This window comes from Diorhabda carinulata, chromosome 1 (assembly GCF_026250575.1).
Source record: "Diorhabda carinulata isolate Delta chromosome 1, icDioCari1.1, whole genome shotgun sequence".
NCBI lineage: Eukaryota > Metazoa > Arthropoda > Insecta > Coleoptera > Chrysomelidae > Diorhabda > Diorhabda carinulata.
The window spans coordinates 24,390,500-24,409,227 of record NC_079460.1 but is presented as its reverse complement, the minus strand read 5'-3'; the positions used below and the strand labels follow the sequence as shown (position 1 = coordinate 24,409,227).

Genomic DNA, 18,728 nt, shown 5'->3' with positions numbered 1-18,728 from the left:
TGAATCATACGCATGTTTAAAAAATCATATCTACCAAAACAATGGGACTATTGAGCTGAAATTATAGAGATGTCTTAATAAAGGTAAGATGTAACTGGGAAAAATTCAGTATGTCGCTAGCTCAACCTGTACTGGAAATACGTATCAACAAATATCGATGTAAAACATACTCATGTTCAAAAAATCATATCTACCAAAATAATCGGAGTATTTAGCTGAAAGTATAGATAATTCTTAGGTGAGGTATGATGTAACTGGAAAAAAATCAGTATCTAGTTTCCATATTAGTTGAAAAAATAGAAAAATTATATACCAACACAATATTACAATACGTGTTTACAGATACTGAAAAAAAAACTCTACGCGAAATTATTGAGACTAATGTTGAAATTGAACTTGAAAACTTTCCTAGAATGTAATGAATACGAGAATCCGCCATTTATAGTTGTCATGCTCATATTTTCATTATTATGTACCAACGATACCATCTTCTGTCAAAAGCTAAATCGCCACTCCAGTCGAAAATATTCAAGAAATAACATTGAATATTGCGAGAAAACTCGAAAGTAAATGTAAAAAAAAATAAGAAGGATTATCGCATCTATTTTCACATTATGATATATTTCCAAATAAAACTTGGAAAATCGAATTAATCCATTTAAACATTCATGATTTTGATTTAATGCGAGCGACATCTACATTCGAATTTAATATCCACGAAAAACCAAGTAAAACAAAGTAGGTAGAAATATGTAAACTCAGCATTCAGTTGTAGTAGGTATCAAATAGATGTCACAAAGTGCCAGCACAATATTTACATTTAAATATTGATGTCATGTTTACAAACGCGTAGCAAAAATTAGTAAACAATATCGAATTTGTTTATATTTCCTTAAAATTCTATTTTTAAAAAATATTATATGCAGAGGGCGGCACTATGCAAGTTTCCCTACCACTAAACGTGTAGAAGTACACAGGATAGACGGTAGACTGACGAATAACATGTTGGTTTAGTATATACACGTTACATTCACAGCTGACGACTAAACAACGTACCGAATATATATTAAATAAATCAGTAATTGTTGACATAAAAAGTGTTTAATGTTATTTTTAAAAGTATTTTTAGTACATAAATCTGAACAAATAAAATTCAGAGAACATAATACGTACCTGAAGTAAGTAAATGTAAAAAACAATTTCGTAAGACAACGGGATTAGTCGTCCTTAAAGGATTAATTTTTGTTATTTTGTTACTAAAGCAGTTATATAGATTAAATTGAGTGTAAACGTAAGAGTCTCCCTTTGTTTCACTATTATTACAGACTGAGGCTGTGGTGGTTTCAGGTAATATTTTTTGTCCTACTGGGTTAAGTAGACTTCTTAGAAATTCAGCTAATGGGTTTTTATAAAAGTTCTTTTCGGTTTGTGAAAAAAACCGGATGCAGATAATGACCACTATCAAATTTCGTTAATATGATACAGTAGACTCTAAAACATCTATATTTTCAGTGATGATTTTGATTTACATGTGTTAGAATAACCTTCACCTTCCTAAGTGCCTTTGGCGAGAGAGGAGAGGTTAAATATTTCTTAAAAATTTATTTTTATTACAGTTTAAATATGATATAGCATCCCGACGTTGGTTAAGTGATTATTTCAACATATTACTCAAAGTGCAATTGAATAAAGTAAGGATCTGTGATAATATATATCATGTAAGTAAATTTTATTTGATTATTGGAAAAAAAATATTTGTAGTGCGTGGAAATTAAAAAATATATTGCTTCTGAATATTAAAAAACTATGTTTTCAATATGTAAAATGAATCTATCTATTTTTCATTCAACAAAACATTTCGAAAATCGTTTATATACTGAACGTGGCAGCATGCCACGTCCTCTTATTTAATATTTATACTATACAATAACCATCATTTTCATTAATTACCAAATATTTTTAAGACGGAACCAGGAAGTTTCTAGATTTCTAGATCAACACGAAATTTTGCATATCACGTTTATTTATATTTTTTATCTATTATCCTTTTGAAAAAATAAATTTGAATAACCGCGTTGTGTTATCATTATGACTCATTATTGAATTGTGACGATAGAATAAATTTCTTCACAAATTCATCGATCTTTTATACACTACCCTCCTTAAACCGACTGTTAAATAAATATTTAATTTGTGATATGAAAATCAAATAAAAGTTTAATTTGTTGTATGTATGTATGAATTTTTTTTATCTTTTCTATAAATTATTTTCTCGTAATAATTTTTATCTACCAATTGTTTCATATATATTGCGAAATACAGTCTTTTTCATGTTAAAATAAGATGTTTCTGATTATTAAGATATGAAATAATTTTTTAATATGTACCCCAAATTGCATTTCGCAACGTATTATTATAAAATCGGTATTTTTACTTACAAACCATACTGAATTCAAATTAAATGGGAGTATGAAATCGGAAACATCGTGTCAAAAATGTTACTTCAAAATCAAAAAGGTTTTTAAGACTCTACAGGTAATATAAGTTGGGTGGGCAAAAACTTTTGACTGGTAGTGTATATGTTGTTTCGCTTGTCCACTTGTGACATTTTGAAAACGAAATGAATTAGAATAGTGAACCATTGAATGGTTGACTGATGATGGTAAGAAAGTAAAAGATGGATGTAAACGTTATTACGCTGGCCGAGTAGAAAAACGAGCGACGGATGACCGAGTGTGGATGAGTGGTGGGGGGTCCTTACTCGGTCGAGAAAAATAGAACGTGGTTATACCTCGCTCAAAATTACTCGCCAATCGCTCGGCTGATTAAATTGTTGCTTTTTAGGCCCAGCACTTGTGTTGACGTCACACATCGCCATTGTTAGGGCAGTTCAGGGATCAGGGTATATGTTTAGTAATTTGTTCACGTTTTTTTTTGATAAATTTTGCAAAAAAATACCTTCCGGCACAAAACACATGCATGTTATAATATACAGTGAACTAATAAAACCTCACAAACTTTGTTTGGAAATTGAACTATAACGTGTGACGGCAGTGACGTCACGCTACGGTTGTCTATTATCGTTCGGGGCGGGTAGTTGAAGTCATCGACCCGCGGACGATAATTTTGAAAGTGCGCATGCGATCGGGTCCAAACTGATTTGGAATCAGTTCCACGAACAAAACTATTATTTCGATTATTCTGTTTTCAACTTTCAAACTCTTGAATGCGGAAACCAATATCATTTTATTCAATTGTGTTTATTTAGTCGGATTATTTTGATTTACAGAATGTGTGGTTATTATATTCCTCATTTACTTGATGGATGATTTTGTTTATTAAAAAAAAACTATTAGATTTTTTATACTACATAACATTGTTAAATTTGATTGAAAACGGATGTAAAAAATTCCAAGGTTTATTGATCTCGGTAACCTTAAATATAAAGAATACCTGTTACGTTACATTGAACTTTTAAAAGTATCAAACACAACCTTGGCAAAATTCACATATTGTTTATTTAATTATGAGCTTATTTGAACTAATAAGTAAAAAGTTTAAAGTAAACAAATTGTTGTATCTAAGCTAAAAAAATTTTATTACATCATTGTATACAAGTTTTAAAAATATTTTTATTGTAAGCAATTCAATAATCCTGACTAATCTTTCGTATCAATACAGATGTTAAATTTTTATTATGATAAAAGTAATAAAATAGCTTATCAATGACACGAAATGTTCGAAATTTCGTATCTTTGGTTCAAAATATATGTTAACTGCTAATCCAACGTTTCTACCATTTTATTGAGAGAAACATCGGTAAGAGAATCCAATAATTTGTTGTAAATAATGAAGCTTATCACTTAAAACTGTGTTTCGTTCGTTTTTTAGAATATTTAAATAATGACGATAAAAAATATTTGCTGTCTCGGTGCTGGATACGTAGGAGGCCCTACTTGCAGTGTTATTGCCTTGAGATGTCCTGAGATAAAAGTGACTGTAGCTGATCTCAGCAAAGAGAGAATAGCCCAATGGAATTCAGATAAATTGCCGATATACGAGGTAACATGAATATTTATTTAGAATAAATAAAAATATTTTACCCCTCCTATGAATTTGACGTAACTGATTATTTACATCGTTGCCACGTCGTAATTTTTTTTTCCAACTTTTGATATGAAATGAATTGCAAATTAAAGAATATGACCTCAAGTTATTTTAATATGATTAATAATGAATAGAGGTGATAATTAATTACTTACATTTCTTACAAAATTAATTGGAATTAATGGTCTATATCTTAAGATACTACAATCTTCTTTCAACCAATTGACGAGATGTTTCGACACTGAATTCTTAACTACTGACAAAACTGTCAATGTCAAGTAAAAAAAGTTTACAAAAAAATGCGTTATTACCTCCCTCTGCCTGTCTGTCTACAGCAGCTATGGAGTGTAAAGAAGGAGTAACGTCTCTGGGTTAAAAAATGTGAGCTGATATTTGATGGGAAAATAGGTGGCGCTGTGATTAATGAAATTAGTAGTATTAAAATAATGAAACGATTAACAAAACAGATATAGTAAGTGTCTTACTTCAGATCTCAATCCCATAGTACAATCAGCGCCACGTATTATCCCTACAGAATTCAGACCATATTTTAAACGTACCGTCCATAAGAGACGTTACTCCTTCTCTACACTCCATAACAGCAGCGATATCTCATCACAGGAAGCATGTCAAAATGTCAATGTCAAGTGACTTTCTACTTGTCTTCGAAAAAAACTTTCTTAAAAATGCTCAAAATTTCTTTTGTTTCGGCATATTACAGCTATAAAGGAATAAAATGCAAAAAACTCAAGTTCACTACATATTTCTTGTGATAGGATGTCGCTGCTGCAGGTAGATGTCAGACGGACGGAAAAAACGCTAATAATAAAAAATTAATGATATTTTAATAACTCTTGTGGACACCGTTACGAGTTATATTTGCAATATGTATGGATTTTTGGGTATCGTAAACACCGCGACCCAAAGGATCCTATTTGCAATAAAAATAAAACATAAATGATGACTTCCTCCATATTTCCCTTAAAATTTGCTCCTGTGCCTGAACAAACAAACAAAAATGTTTATATCAAAAACTCTTTGATTCTTAATACATTTCCAGCCTGGTTTAGATGATGTAGTAAAAACTTGTAGAGGAAAAAATCTATTTTTTTCCAATGATATTGAAGAATCAATTTTAGAAGCCGATTTAATATTTATATCGGTGAATACTCCTACAAAGATAATGGGAAATGGAAAAGTGAGTACTAAGTATTTTCTTATTAAAAGCATATTTTATCCGAAAGGTTTTTAGGGAAGAGCAGCTGATTTGAAATATGTGGAGGGAGCAGCAAGGATGATTGCTAACATTGCTAAAAGCAATAAAATTGTCGTGGAGAAGAGCACGGTTCCTGTAAGGGCAGCTGAAAGCATAGCTAATATTTTAAAAGCTAACCAGAAACCTGGAGTAACATATCAAATTTTATCTAATCCTGAATTTCTAGCTGAAGGTGAGCTCACACCATTATTTTCAGAATCTAAAATAATTTCAATTAATTTTTTTAGGTACCGCCATAAACGATTTACTCAATGCTGATAGGGTGTTAATTGGAGGAGAAGATACTGAATTGGGACGAGCTGCAATCGAAGAATTGTGTACAATATATCAACATTGGGTACCTAGGAAGAATATAGTTACCATGAATACTTGGTCTTCAGAATTATCAAAATTGGTAAAAAATTTTTCGTTTCTATAAATTATTGAAATTATTTATATTCCAGGAAATGAAGTATTTTAGCTCGCAATTTGTTGGATCTATTTGAAATTTTCACAGAAGGTGGGGAATAACCCAAAGATCATTTTCCATTGCCACTCCCTTTCAAGGGTGGAATTTTTATTTTCATTCTGACTACAGGAATCGATGGAAAAAGTAATTCTAACAAAAAAATGTTCTTTACGTTTTCTTCTTAAAACTAATATTTGCGGTAGAAAGTTTTTTGACAAAAAAATCGACAAGTTTTTTTATGAATAACTCGAAAAAATTGCTTGTTATCAAAAAAATTGTGAGAAGCAGAATTGTAGCTTTTAGAAAAATGAACAAAATCCTTTTTTTATAATTTTTCTACGACCACCACGAACCGAGATACTGTTAATGGTTAGTGTTTTTGGTTAAATCTGTAATTTGAAAAATTCAGAGTCAAATAACGGGAAAATTTTACATTTTCCGAGAAAAATTCATAGAATCTTTCTTAAAATATATAATTAGAGCCTTAAAATAAAAAAAAAGTTTAGCATGATATTTGAGAGACTTATGATCAAAATAAAGTCGGTTCCAACTGTTTTCTTCGATAAAAACAACCCCTTAATAAAAATGGATCATCACCTTTCTGTGATTCTTTTTATACATTCATTATCAATACACTCATGAAGTTTGACTAATTGAAAATTCGTAATTTTAGTCAAATTGGAGTTTGAAGAGCAAACGATTTTGTTGCAATTTCCTATTTTTCACATTTTACCTCAAAATACTAGAAATACGAAAAAAATTACGCAATAATAAATTGTAGTTTTTTTTATAGATTTTGCATATATTAAATATTTGGCGATATACATTTACGAGCGAACACCTCCTTATCCGAGCCCTTTAAACTCACCCCGTTTAAAAATTAAGAAATATCAAGGAATTTAAGTCACATAGTCTTGTAGCTCTTGAAAAGCCCAACGAAATTATGTTTGAAAAAACTTTCTATCACTAAAAATAGCCAAAAAAAATTCACAAAATGACGTTTATTTGAAATATCAACTTTGACCTTTTAAAATTTTTTAACATCACTTCAAATTGAATTTTTTTAAAATCCAAGGCACACGCGATATATAAAAAATATTTCCACCAAATTTCAAAGAGTCTATGCTTTGATAATACGTAAAAAAATCGATTTCAAATGATTTGGTCATGTGGTATCCACTCAAGTAGTTTATGTCGAATTTTTTTTTATTGAAATAAAAAACCATGTTCTAAAAAATTATATATATGATGCCAAAGGACTATATTATTTAATTGGTCCAAACTTTACATATTTATATATTATTACTATTATTATTAACTCTAGAAGTATCCCCATGACCAGTATTCTTTCTAAGTATACTTGTGAGTAAAATTTCGTTTTTTATCTAAAAATATAGTTTGGAGGTGAGGGTAAAGTACATATACGTTACAAAAAACTCCATTTTGTACTGAATCTTTTACTAATCGATCAGCTGTTTCATTACCATGTCCTTTAACCCAAATGAATGCCATAATCAAATTTAATAATTTCGTAACATAAAATAGAACTTCACAAGTAGCTTTTTAAAAACATTTTTATAACAATAAAAGCAATGGAGACAATTACAATGTTACTGAAATGAAAGCGAGTTTAAGACTGCCTTTTATATTATTGCTCTTGAGAACATCGGTGATTTTGATGGAGTTTTTGAAAGTCTGCTGCAGCATTTTCTTATGGGAACCTATGTTGTGTGACGACATGATTCATGTTAACCTAACCAAAAAATGATATTCACTAGATTAAAAAAAAAATCAGCAATTCAATTGATTCAATTATTATCTATTTTAGGCAGCTAATGCAATGCTGGCTCAACGAATTTCTAGTATTAATTCACTTTCAGCGGTATGTGAAGCTACAGGTGCGGACGTATCTGAAGTAGCTAGGGCTGTAGGATTGGATTCTAGAATTGGTTCCAAATTTTTACAAGCTTCAGTCGGTGAGTAACATTGTCCAATTAGAATTATTTTAACAGAATTTGTTTTTAATTTGGCACAAACATCTTGGCATTATGTACTGTACTTATTCTAACAAGGACAATGTAGAAAATTCGATGTTTTTGTGAATGATAACCTTACTTTCCCGGCAGGAGACTTCTTCATGAAGTGGTATTCGGTCTCAGTTAAATTATATAAACAACTAGTACTTAGATGAGGTGAACAATTAATATTAAATTGGAAAAATGAGAACAACTTGCAGATTAAAATAATAAAAAATTAAACTATCCACGGACACGATTATACAAATTAATATTAATTGCTGTGAACAATAAAAAAAGTTTTAGCGATAAAAAAATTGATTAAAAAAACAATTAATCCGCATTTACTGCGTATTCAAAAGAGGAAAACTAATAAAAAACAGTTATAAATAAAAAATAACTCAGATTTATATATATTTATATAAGACCGAGACTTATTTATGGAAATCAGGGAAGGTTGCAACCCTCAACTGGATTCTCATATATTAAAATTGTATTTATTGTGGTGCGCTAGGTGAATCCTTTGTTGAATTCCCAACTTGACAGCTGTAGAACTGTAGGAAAAAAAAAATAAAATGAGGAAGGGAACGGGAACAGAATAGATACTCTAACATGTAAAAAAACTGAATTCTTATTTATTTAAAATATAACCAAAAAGGAATCTGTTCTGTTCTATTACTATTATACAAAATTTAAAAAACAAAAAGAATTTAATAAAGATAACTGGATTTTTTTGTAAGAACTATAATAAAGAAAACAAAGTTGAAAAGATATCAGAAAAACTTTCGAGTGAATATAAAAAATAATAAAATTTTACTAAACTCACTTAAATTTATACACTTTTATAATAAAAATAGCAGAGGACGATTTAGCAACTACTCTTGAGTTTTATTGAATTCTTCTAACGTGAACAAAGGAATATTCAAAATGTTTGAAGAAATGGCATGTTACAAAATTTTGACTTTGACTTTTTTCTCACCAGTCGTGTGCGCTGCCTTTATAACTTAAAATATTATCAGAAAGTTCCTGAACGTTTTGGACTATTCAGTATCTACGTGATTATATAGAAAAAGGTTATGTTATAAGAAGAAATTTGAAACTTCAAATAAGAGTAATAATTCGCTACAGGCTCAATTTTTTTCTAATAAAACAATTTTACTCACTATTTTTAGGTTTTGGAGGTAGCTGTTTCCAAAAAGACATATTAAATTTAGTTTATATTTGTGAATGTTTGAATTTACCAGAAGTAGCTGCTTATTGGCAACAAGTGATAGATATGAATGAATATCAAAAACATCGTTTCACCACAAAAATAATAGAATCTTGTTTCAATACGTTGAGTGGAAAGAATATTTGTATTCTGGGATTCGCTTTCAAGAAAAATACAGGAGATACCAGAGAGAGTCCGGCTATACATGTAGCTAAGACGTTACTAGATGAGGGCGCCTTCATCAGGATCTATGATCCTAAGGTAATAAAATGACATAGTAAAACGATTTTAGGATGATAATTCGTCTAAATTGAAGGTTGATAGAGAACAAATCGATGAAGATTTGACAAATCCTCAAATATGTGAAGAACCTGAAGTGATTAGAAAACGTATTTCTATATATGATGACGCGTACAATGCTTCAAAAGAGTGTCATGCTATTGTGCTATGTACAGAATGGGATGAATTCATCGTAAGTATAAAGCTATCTGTCTCTATCCTGCCATAAATCTTCTATTAGTTTTCTCTCCTGCATTTCCTAATCTATGCCCTCTTTCCAGCTTCTTCATTTTCTCCTTTTACCTTCTGGAGTCTACTTTAAAGCTTTTTTCATATACACGACCATACTAGATTAGTTATTTGATTTCAATATGTGTCTAGCTCTTCTTATCTCCCTTATACTATTAGATCTTATCCAGTTCCTCATGGATTTGCCCACAGCTACAGTCCATTAACCTTTTTTCCGTTGATTATTTTATCTTCTCCATTTCACAGCCATATGTTGTAGTACTTTAGGGATCGTGTCATATATTCGTTTTATATTGTTTGATCCCATAATATTCCATTTATCATAAATATAACAAACAATAGAATTAATCTTTTAAATATTTGAATCTACATATGTTGATATTATGTATATTTGTACAATGTTTCTGTTTGGTTACTTTAATATCACCACCACCCACTGGCACTACGGCCGCTAAAGAACCTTGGCGTCGTCTACCACATTTCTCCACTCATAATGGTCCAACGATCGACGTCTCCACTCCCTTACACCTAGCTCCCATCGACATCATCTAGCTATCGTTTCCGCGGTCGCCGGCCCTCGGGCTTCTGTCGGTACGCTTTAAGCAACCCCCTAGCCATATGAGTCTGGACCTCTTGACTTCTGTCACCATGCTGGAGTCTTCATAGAACTCGGTGTTTGTACGGCTGCGCTACACGCTCCTCTCGGCTGTTCTACAACCAAGTCTCGCTAGCGTACATGACCTCCGTTCTCCAATTCAGTAATCGTGACTTTAGTAGTGATTCCAGGTACTTCGAAAGCCCCCAGGGGAGTTCTTCTGTTTCTTGATATAGCCTAACCTTACCATGACTCGTTACAGGATTCCTCCTCCAGCTGCTCAAAGCTTTCCTTCAGTTCACGCTCCATTCGATTTTATAGATCAATGTCATGAGCTGGGGCCATGTACTGCACATTCAATTGAGCAGAGTTCCTCCTCTATTAACTTCGATATTTTTGATGACTTGTTCCATTGTTAGGTTGAAGAGGGTACACGAAGGGGCGTCTCCTTGCCTGAGACCTCGTCCTATTTGGAATTCTCGTGTTATTAATTTATACAATTTTGATAAAATACATGCTTTCTATAAATAATATAAGTTGTTATGGGATATATCAAATATAATTTAAAAAAAAATTCACAAAAATGTGTTATTATTGATTCTAATTTATTGTTTTATAGGGATTAGATTATAAGCAAATTTATGCAAATATGATGAAACCTGCGTATGTATTCGATGGTAGAAAAATATTGGACCACCAAGCCCTTATTGAAATAGGATTCCATGTGCAAACTATTGGAAAACGACTTTGATAGGAAACTGATAAATTTGTTTTCATATGTTATCAAATAATTATGTACCCGAAGTATTTTGATATTTATTTTTTCCAAAGTATTAATTGTAATTCCGTACTTACAAAAATGCATTTGTAAAATTTACATTTTATATATAAAAATGTATAATAAATTATACAATATTCATATTTTATCTCTAGCTTTTAATTTTATATTCCTTTTTCTCTCCTCTTATTCGATATAGTTTTCATCCAGTTATTGGTGTTGATGTAATTTTACTACACACCACTAATTAACGTGATCACTCTAAATACCAAAATGTCACAAATGAAATTGTTTGGGGCATATGAAATTCAAACGCGAGGTAGTAATGACCACTTTTAAAGACTGGAAATGAAAAAATGTCACTGATGTGACTTCTTTCACATCTTTATTAGTCCACAACGCTTCTAAGATCCACAATTTAAGTAGAAGTTCCAATATCAAACCTTTAGGCATTCCTGTTATATCCAATTGTTTCTGATGTTGAAGATTTCCAAAACTAAGCCTTAAACAGTTTGGAATTTCCTATTTGAACCTTATATGGCTGATTATTTTCAAAATTATACCTTAAATAGTTTAAAAATTTTTAATGGTATCTTAAATGGTTGAATATTATTATAACATTAAATGGATTAAAATTTGCTAATTGAACCTATAATGGTTGAATATTTTCAAAAGTGAACCTTGAATGGTTTAAAATTCTCCAGCTGAACCTTAAATGGCTGAATATTTTCAAAACTAAACATCAAATGGTTTAGAATTTGCTAATAGAGATTTGAATATTTTCGAAAGTAAGTCTAAAACGATTTGGAACTTTCTAATTGAATCTTAAATGGCCGATTATCTTCAAAATTAAACCTTAAACGGTTTAAAAGTTCTTAATGGGACCTTAAACGGTTGAATATTATCAAAACTAAATATTAAATGGTATAGAATATGTTCATTCTCAAAACTGAATTCGTGTAAGTAAACATTTCTACGTTAGTAACAAATGTGGTGAATTCAAAGAAATTTCTTTTTTTTTTTAAAAGTCCATAACATTTTCGATAATTTAAATCTAACAATATTATTTTTATTATAAACATATAGAACTACCCTGGTCTTATTCTTGAAGTAAATATTACACAATATCTAAGTTTCAAAATGCTGTTTTGCTTTCCAATTAATAATATATTATTTTTAGTTAAATTATTTATAATATTCGTTAAAGTTTAAACATTATTTACGTTATATTTTTACACTACAGCAACAGGGTAATGTGAAATTAAACGTAGTATTTAATTGATATTACCTTAAAGGTACCCAACTTTTTTTTAAATTACGTTGTTCGCGGTATTTAATTTCAATTCATTTTGAATATTTTCTGAACGTGTCAAAAACGCATACTCTGAATATGTTCCGAACATCTATTTCTTCACAAACGATTTATGAACTTTATACTGTAAGTACTAAACTACCACGACTTTTCAATTACAAGTAAGTAGAAAAACTCAGGATAGAACTTAATTCATGATAAATATAGCAAAAATGGCAATTAACACGAATGTATCTGATGACTGAACATGTTCGGGATCTCTACCACGAACAAAGCTAATAATTTATTAGCTTGTAGCCACGAGTTAATTTGTTGTCACATTAACAAATGTTCGTGTAGAGTGAATTTAACCTTCTATCTTTGTTTCACTCTCATGGTTTCATAATTCTATCTGTCTCAGCTGGAGTTAAACATAATCAACTTGGAGAAACTTCACTTTTACGTGGCTGCTGAGGTGGTTTAGTCTTTCACTTTTAAAGTGTGACATATTTAAAACTGATTAGTTTGAATTATACTTGTAAAGAAACACCATGGTGAAAAAAGCACTCATCACTTTTTTCATGGCTATGTCCTGTAGCCTTTGTTTGGGTTGTTCAAATCCAGAAATTATTTCTACATCTTTCACAACGTTGGATGCTACAATTGTTAGAAATATCGCTTATATTGCCGACTTTTCTGTTAAATGTAAATCTGGGAATATTGGAAACCTATATGCCGCTTTCGATGGACAGATTGGACCAGTATCTATAGTTGGAAACAATAGATTCCAAGTAAGTTCAACAAATATTTATTCATTGTTAGAAACTAACATTTATTATAAGAAATTATCTTGGAAACATAATACGGGATCGAACAATTTTTTATTAAAAGTGTTACGTTTTTATCTATTAGAAGTAATCAAAGTAAAACAAAATAGTTTTTTATTCAAAATAATTGATGTTTTGTTTATAAGGAATTGTTCAGTATATTATTTATTGAAAAAATTATTCTCTTAGAATAGGGAGCTAAAAATTTTTAATTATATCTGTACTGTGAGATCTTTAAATAATCATTTTGAATTCCTAGTAGCAATAGTATCAAAATCTGTGCTTTTTCAGGTAAGTTGGACTGAAGAATCAAAATCTGCTAAATCTGGTGAACGTGTAATTAGATTATTTGATGAAGATGGTTATACAGCGTTTAGGAAAGCTATTCGCGCTAAAGAAGATACTTCAAATGTTCAATCTTTTGCCAATGTTGTAGTGAACCACCCAGGAGCTTATAATGGTCCTTGGTTAAAATCAGAATTCATTGCTACCATGGTTTCTTTAACAGTAGCTTACATTGCTGTTGCATCCAGAGCAAAATTAGTTATGTGATCAAAAACTATTCCACATTTCCTTGTTGAATTAATTTATACTGAAAAATTTGGGCACAGAGTGCTTTGTAAAGTGAATTTTTTTTTTAATAAAATTGTTGAACCCAGCTCTTGAAATTTCATTTTTGAATACTTTTCTACTAATTTATTGTAACACACTGGGAAGATTTCTTCATTTATTAACAAATCAAGATTCATTACTCAATTTTGAAAATTTGCTTTATCTTTTGCTACATTGGTTTCACATCCATACACCCCAAAAGTTGTTTCAAATCTCCCTAAAAGATAAATTGGGTTATAATTCATTCTAAAATCATAACCTATGAAATAAAGGGTTTTTAAATAAAAATTTCATATTTACCTTTTGTAGTAATAAACATAATAAAATCAAACACTGTATTGGAAAATCCAGACTTTTCTGAGTACATTCACTTGTTTTGGATAATTTTAGTCAAATGAAAATCACGAAAAGTCAATATGAGAAGAGAGAGAAGGGGGAGTATCTTTTAAGGGATAAAAATGTTGGAAAAGTGTTAATTTTTAAAAAATTAAAATTGAGGTATGCAGAGTTAAAAAGTTCAATATCATAGTTCATTATTTTAAATTTCAACAACTTGAGGGTGAAAATTTTTCAGGGGCCCAGATTATATACTATAAATGTCTTAGTAAGACAGCATATCAAAGTACACTGTGTCTTACATCGAGACTGAACCCTCGATTCAACTGGTACCTCTATTAAAACATTCGCTGAACATAACTGATTTAAATGTCCGTGGTGTAAATAATATTTAGCGCTTTTTTGGAATTTACCCAAATGTAATGTGGTTTCACCTTTATTTAGTGCATTTCGACGGAAACTTTCTCATATACCCAAGATAAAATCATGATGTCCCAAACATCCCCAACCGCCTCTAATAATCAAAACACAGTAAAAAGTGGAATAAACTCGTTAAATATTTATTCATATAATCTTTTCTTAGGGTTGACGAAATCTGTTTATTACCAGCACTTACAATCGCACTGACTCAATCAGCCTATGAACGTCTCGAAGGAACAGATAGAGTAATTGTGGGTGTTGGTGTATTGGTAGTGTAAACAGTGCGTTCAGTATGAATATTACCAACAGTTCCAGTGATACCAACTTAGTTGACGAGATTTACTTGTTCTATAAGGGACAGGGAAGTTAAATAAAGGGAAAATATATAATGTTTAATCAAGTCAATATCTACATTATTGAAGATAAGTTGACTAACTGAAACCAAACGTATTTTATGAGTAAATTAAACAAAAAAGTTTTACGAAATTATTTAAAATATAATACAAATATTTAGACTATTTTGTAGCAATTAGCCGAATAACGTGTGGTACCATCCTTCTTTTTGGCAAACCTTTTTCTAATTTTCCCAACAACACTGCCTTGGTTTTGCCATTTTAATAGAGTTTGATGAAATTTTATAAAATCTTCAGTCGTTAACTCTAAGGAATCAGTATATGAAATATTTCTCGTAATACTCATTACTGCAGTTTGAGGCAGTCTGGGAGCACAATCGTGAACTCTTCGCAACATTATCACAGCTCGCCTACCAGTAATGTCTTCTGGTCTCACACAATGCGTTATTTCATTAGCTGCAAATCCACTAAAAAATTTTTTATTAATCACCATAAGCAAAAGAGAATTTGTAATACATTTGATTTACAAACAATAATATGCAAACTTCAAAGGTACCTGCATTAATAAATATGGCGTCAAATGATCAGGTTAAATTATTAAATCTTTGGTAGCAGTTTAAATTGATCAAATGTCTTTAAAAGCTAAATAAATAATTAAAATTACAAACAGGACAAAGTATATTTTTAATTGAGCTTTCTCCACTGTTTAATCCAGATTTGACCCCCAGTGATAACTGATTGACTGCAATACTACAAACAATATTTCAGTAATATGTATTTCATTCAAATATAAATATATCCCATTTTTAAAGGGGAAATAGTTTTATATTATCAATTAATGTACATACCTTAAAGAAGTAACGACCCCTCGTGGCATTTCCAGTTTGAGCAGTGGTTGGGAACACCTCAAAGGCTTGTAATGAAATTTGCAACCAAAACAAAGAGCGCTGTCACTGAATAAGCTCAGTGATACTATTGGTCTATCAAAAATGTGTGGTGGATCAATATGGGATACAATACAACCCCCTGGTTGGTAATCATTGATAACGACGCTGTTTACAAAATCTTTTGGTAGGATTTTAGCTTCTATCAAAGGGTTTATAATACCTTTTGTGATCCAAGTCGGAATTGGATCTACGGAATTTTTTGGGTAGAGTCTTTCTGATCCTATTCCGTTTTCTCCGTTTTGGGAACCATAAGTGTAACGTTCACCAAAAAAGTATCTAAAAAATGTAATATATCATAATTTGTTGAGTAAATAAGTTGTACACTTACTTAATTCTTAAAGGTGTTAAATCAATTGTGGATTTTTTTAATGCGCCATTTTTTCCTTTATGCACAATTTCATCAACATTGGTTTCAAATTTTCGGAGGGTGTCGTCAGTAAACACGAAAAATTGCCGAATGGTATCATAAAGCTTCTTCAAATGTGTTTTTTCTCCTTGCGATTTCAAATATTGTTTATAACTTGAATAAAAAATTTTTAAAATTTGAAAATATACTATAATTTGTGAACTTACCAATTGTCAGAATAAAACATTTTCAATTATTATAGGATTTTAATTCTTATTTAACACTAATATTGCTAGAAACAAGTTTCTAGTTGCGTATTTTTTGCTTTCGAGTTAAAAAAACGTTTTGATATTATTTTGGTAAACATTAAATATATATGTATTGTTGGTGGCCTACAACTTTCATCCACTTTCTGGATTATACCTGATTAACAAGCAACACAAATATTATCACGTCATGATTAGTTGTCTGCATAATAGGTATTATTTGTATATATATTATCTATATAAATTTCTTTGATTTCTTATTACTTCTATATATGTTTATGATTCTAAATCGTCTCGAATTTAGGTTTTTTCCGTTTTAAAATAGGTTTTTTTTCTATAATTTTACTTTCGAGTTTAAAAAAACGTTTTGATATTGATTTGGTAAACATTGAAAATGTGTGTATTATTGGTGGCCTACCACTTTTATCTATTTTCTGTATAACACCTGATTAACAGGCAACACATATATCATCACGTCATAATTAGTTATCTACATAATAGGAAAAATTTATATATATTATCTATATAAATTTTTTTTGATTTATTAGATCTTTTATATATGTTTATGTTTCTAAATCGTCTTGAATTAGTTTTTCTCTATAATTTTTACCAGATAGATAAAAATTTGACGTTTCGGGTACTTTTAGTCTTTATCAAAATATGATTTGACTTAATATTAATCAATAGATCACCTACATCATAAACATCATAAACATAAAATAAAAATCAAATTAAAATAGAAATCTATTTTAACAAGAAAATCAATATTTCCTTAGTTTTTACATCTCAAACTTATGTAGCAGCCATCAATCAAATTATTTGTAGTTGTATTAAACTTTACAAAATAGAGTTATAACTTTTACTTAAATTTTTTTCTCGTTCATTTATAGCTTTTTCGTTCTTCTGAACGTGAAAATTTCTAAAAATTCTCTTCTATTTATTATCAGGACTAATAATAATGGTGAAAAATTGAAAAAAAATCTTTTAGTCAGTTACAAATATAATTTAAAAGTTAAAAACTGATTTGTACAGTGTACAGTATGAATAAGCATATTCATCTCTTCTATGAATTTTATATCAAAAATGATTTTATAAATAAAGCGTAATCTTAGTTTTTTATAATTCAATTGACGGACAATAATAATACAACGGTGTCGGAAATAATTCTTTATTCAGAGCATATTTGAATGCATTTTGAAGACTTGACTTCAGTATCGATGCCAATTCCTTTTATGCTACTAATATTTTATGGTATAAGCTTGGAATGAAAATAAATAACCTACCATAGTCTTGAAATGCAGGTTATACGAAGATGAACTGGAGTTATTAATATAAAAATTTTCTTATAAGATCGAAAGAACAAAATAAATGAGTACTTATTTGTTTAAAATAGAGATAGTTGGGTACTAAGGTTATTAATGAATAAATTAAGTTATTACTTTCAAAAATTCATATGGAATCAATATTCGTCATAACATGTATAATTCAGATGCATTATTCAATTTTAAATGGATCTTATAACGAGGATTAGTTGATATATTATCTACTATTTCAGTGATTAGATATTTAGGTAGGTAATTGATTTTCGACGTTCGTGCACCGGATATCTTAAGTACATAAACATCGTACAAGAAGACCGAGAGGGTCGATTCAATAACCAAGTTGATGATGGCATTGTGTTGTGTACATAGACAAGAAGTAATATACACTGTTGTCCGGCTCACCTTGCACTGACATTGAATAGAACAACGCGCTGTCTGCATGAACGAATTTAATTACGAGTATTATGGTGCATTGTATTTGATACTCTTCAAGCCCCTGCCTATATATGTAGGTCAGTGTGATGCATATAAACTCTGACCTTGAACGCTAAGTCGGATCGGAAGGATCGAGGATAAACTGTTAGCAAGGATTTCAAGCTCAAAGTCACTCGCCCTCTGCTGGCCATCCTACTAAACACCAATTCTGTATATCTACGTGTAGTCACATTTTATTTATTATTTTATTATTTTTTATTTATATATATATATATATATATATATATATATATATATATATATATATATTGTATTAAATACGTTGCAAGTATTCTTTGTTATAATTATAATAATAAAAACGGTTTTTTTGGTTTTTTTGGAAAATATTAATGGACGTTAATAGTTGAGATAGAAACTCATCTTATAAATGTATTTCAAATATACGAGGGTGAATCAAATATAAACGAGACTTTTGGACCTGCGCGCGCAATAGTGATGGAAGAACGTTCATCTGTTATTGGCTGTTAGGTTGGTTTGTCAGGAGTGGGGGAAGCACGTGACTCATCATCATAGACTCGCTCAGTGTCCATCGTTACGATGTCCGAGCAGGAGGTAC

The 18,728-nt window shown here is 30.2% G+C and overlaps 3 protein-coding genes across 5 annotated transcripts; 2 read left to right on the top strand and 1 right to left on the bottom strand.

The window, feature by feature from the left end:
• The first annotated feature begins 956 nt into the window (after nt 1–956).
• LOC130892616 (UDP-glucose 6-dehydrogenase) lies at nt 957–11,105 on the top strand. 3 transcript variants are annotated; one of them, XM_057798107.1, is made up of 10 exons: nt 957–1,178; nt 1,617–1,718; nt 3,892–4,062; nt 5,168–5,305; nt 5,360–5,555; nt 5,611–5,777; nt 7,660–7,807; nt 9,019–9,317; nt 9,373–9,528; nt 10,799–11,105. In XM_057798107.1, the coding sequence occupies exons 3-10, from the start codon at nt 3,904–3,906 to the stop codon at nt 10,928–10,930; spliced, it is 1,395 nt and encodes a 464-aa protein (XP_057654090.1). In that variant the 5' UTR covers nt 957–1,178; nt 1,617–1,718; nt 3,892–3,903; the 3' UTR covers nt 10,931–11,105. The 3 variants fall into 3 exon arrangements, with proteins under 3 accessions (XP_057654090.1, XP_057654099.1, XP_057654108.1); XM_057798116.1 differs by lacking the exon at nt 957–1,178 and adding an exon at nt 1,214–1,347; XM_057798125.1 differs by lacking the exons at nt 957–1,178; nt 1,617–1,718 and adding an exon at nt 3,606–3,819.
• Nucleotides 11,106–12,707: 1,602 nt separating this feature from the next.
• Nucleotides 12,708–13,733, top strand: LOC130903663 (translocon-associated protein subunit delta-like). The gene is made up of 2 exons (XM_057815893.1): nt 12,708–13,039; nt 13,367–13,733. The coding sequence occupies exons 1-2, from the start codon at nt 12,800–12,802 to the stop codon at nt 13,625–13,627; spliced, it is 501 nt and encodes a 166-aa protein (XP_057671876.1). The 5' UTR covers nt 12,708–12,799; the 3' UTR covers nt 13,628–13,733.
• A 1,089-nt stretch (nt 13,734–14,822) lies between these two features.
• On the bottom strand, nt 14,823–16,463 carry LOC130903652 (RNA demethylase ALKBH5-like). Its single transcript, XM_057815882.1, has 4 exons — nt 16,317–16,463; nt 16,072–16,263; nt 15,645–16,019; nt 14,823–15,263 (listed from the first exon to the last, which is right to left on the bottom strand). The coding sequence occupies exons 1-4, from the start codon at nt 16,334–16,336 to the stop codon at nt 14,954–14,956; spliced, it is 897 nt and encodes a 298-aa protein (XP_057671865.1). The 5' UTR covers nt 16,337–16,463; the 3' UTR covers nt 14,823–14,953.
• Nucleotides 16,464–18,728: the final 2,265 nt, after the last annotated feature.

Coding starts and splice junctions, on each gene's coding strand:
- LOC130892616 (XM_057798107.1), top strand. CDS start 3,904: ATGACGATAAAAAATATTTGCTGTCTCGGTGCTGGATACGTAGGAGGC. Junction 5,778..7,659: donor CTTCAGAATTATCAAAATTG/GTAAAAAATTTT, acceptor TATCTATTTTAG/GCAGCTAATGCAATGCTGGC. Junction 9,529..10,798: donor CAGAATGGGATGAATTCATC/GTAAGTATAAAG, acceptor ATTGTTTTATAG/GGATTAGATTATAAGCAAAT.
- LOC130903663 (XM_057815893.1), top strand. CDS start 12,800: ATGGTGAAAAAAGCACTCATCACTTTTTTCATGGCTATGTCCTGTAGC. Junction 13,040..13,366: donor TTGGAAACAATAGATTCCAA/GTAAGTTCAACA, acceptor GTGCTTTTTCAG/GTAAGTTGGACTGAAGAATC.
- LOC130903652 (XM_057815882.1), bottom strand. CDS start 16,336: ATGTTTTATTCTGACAATTG. Junction 16,020..16,071: donor TTAACACCTTTAAGAATTAA/GTAAGTGTACAA, acceptor TACATTTTTTAG/ATACTTTTTTGGTGAACGTT. Junction 15,264..15,644: donor GGGGTCGTTACTTCTTTAAG/GTATGTACATTA, acceptor AAAATTTTTTAG/TGGATTTGCAGCTAATGAAA.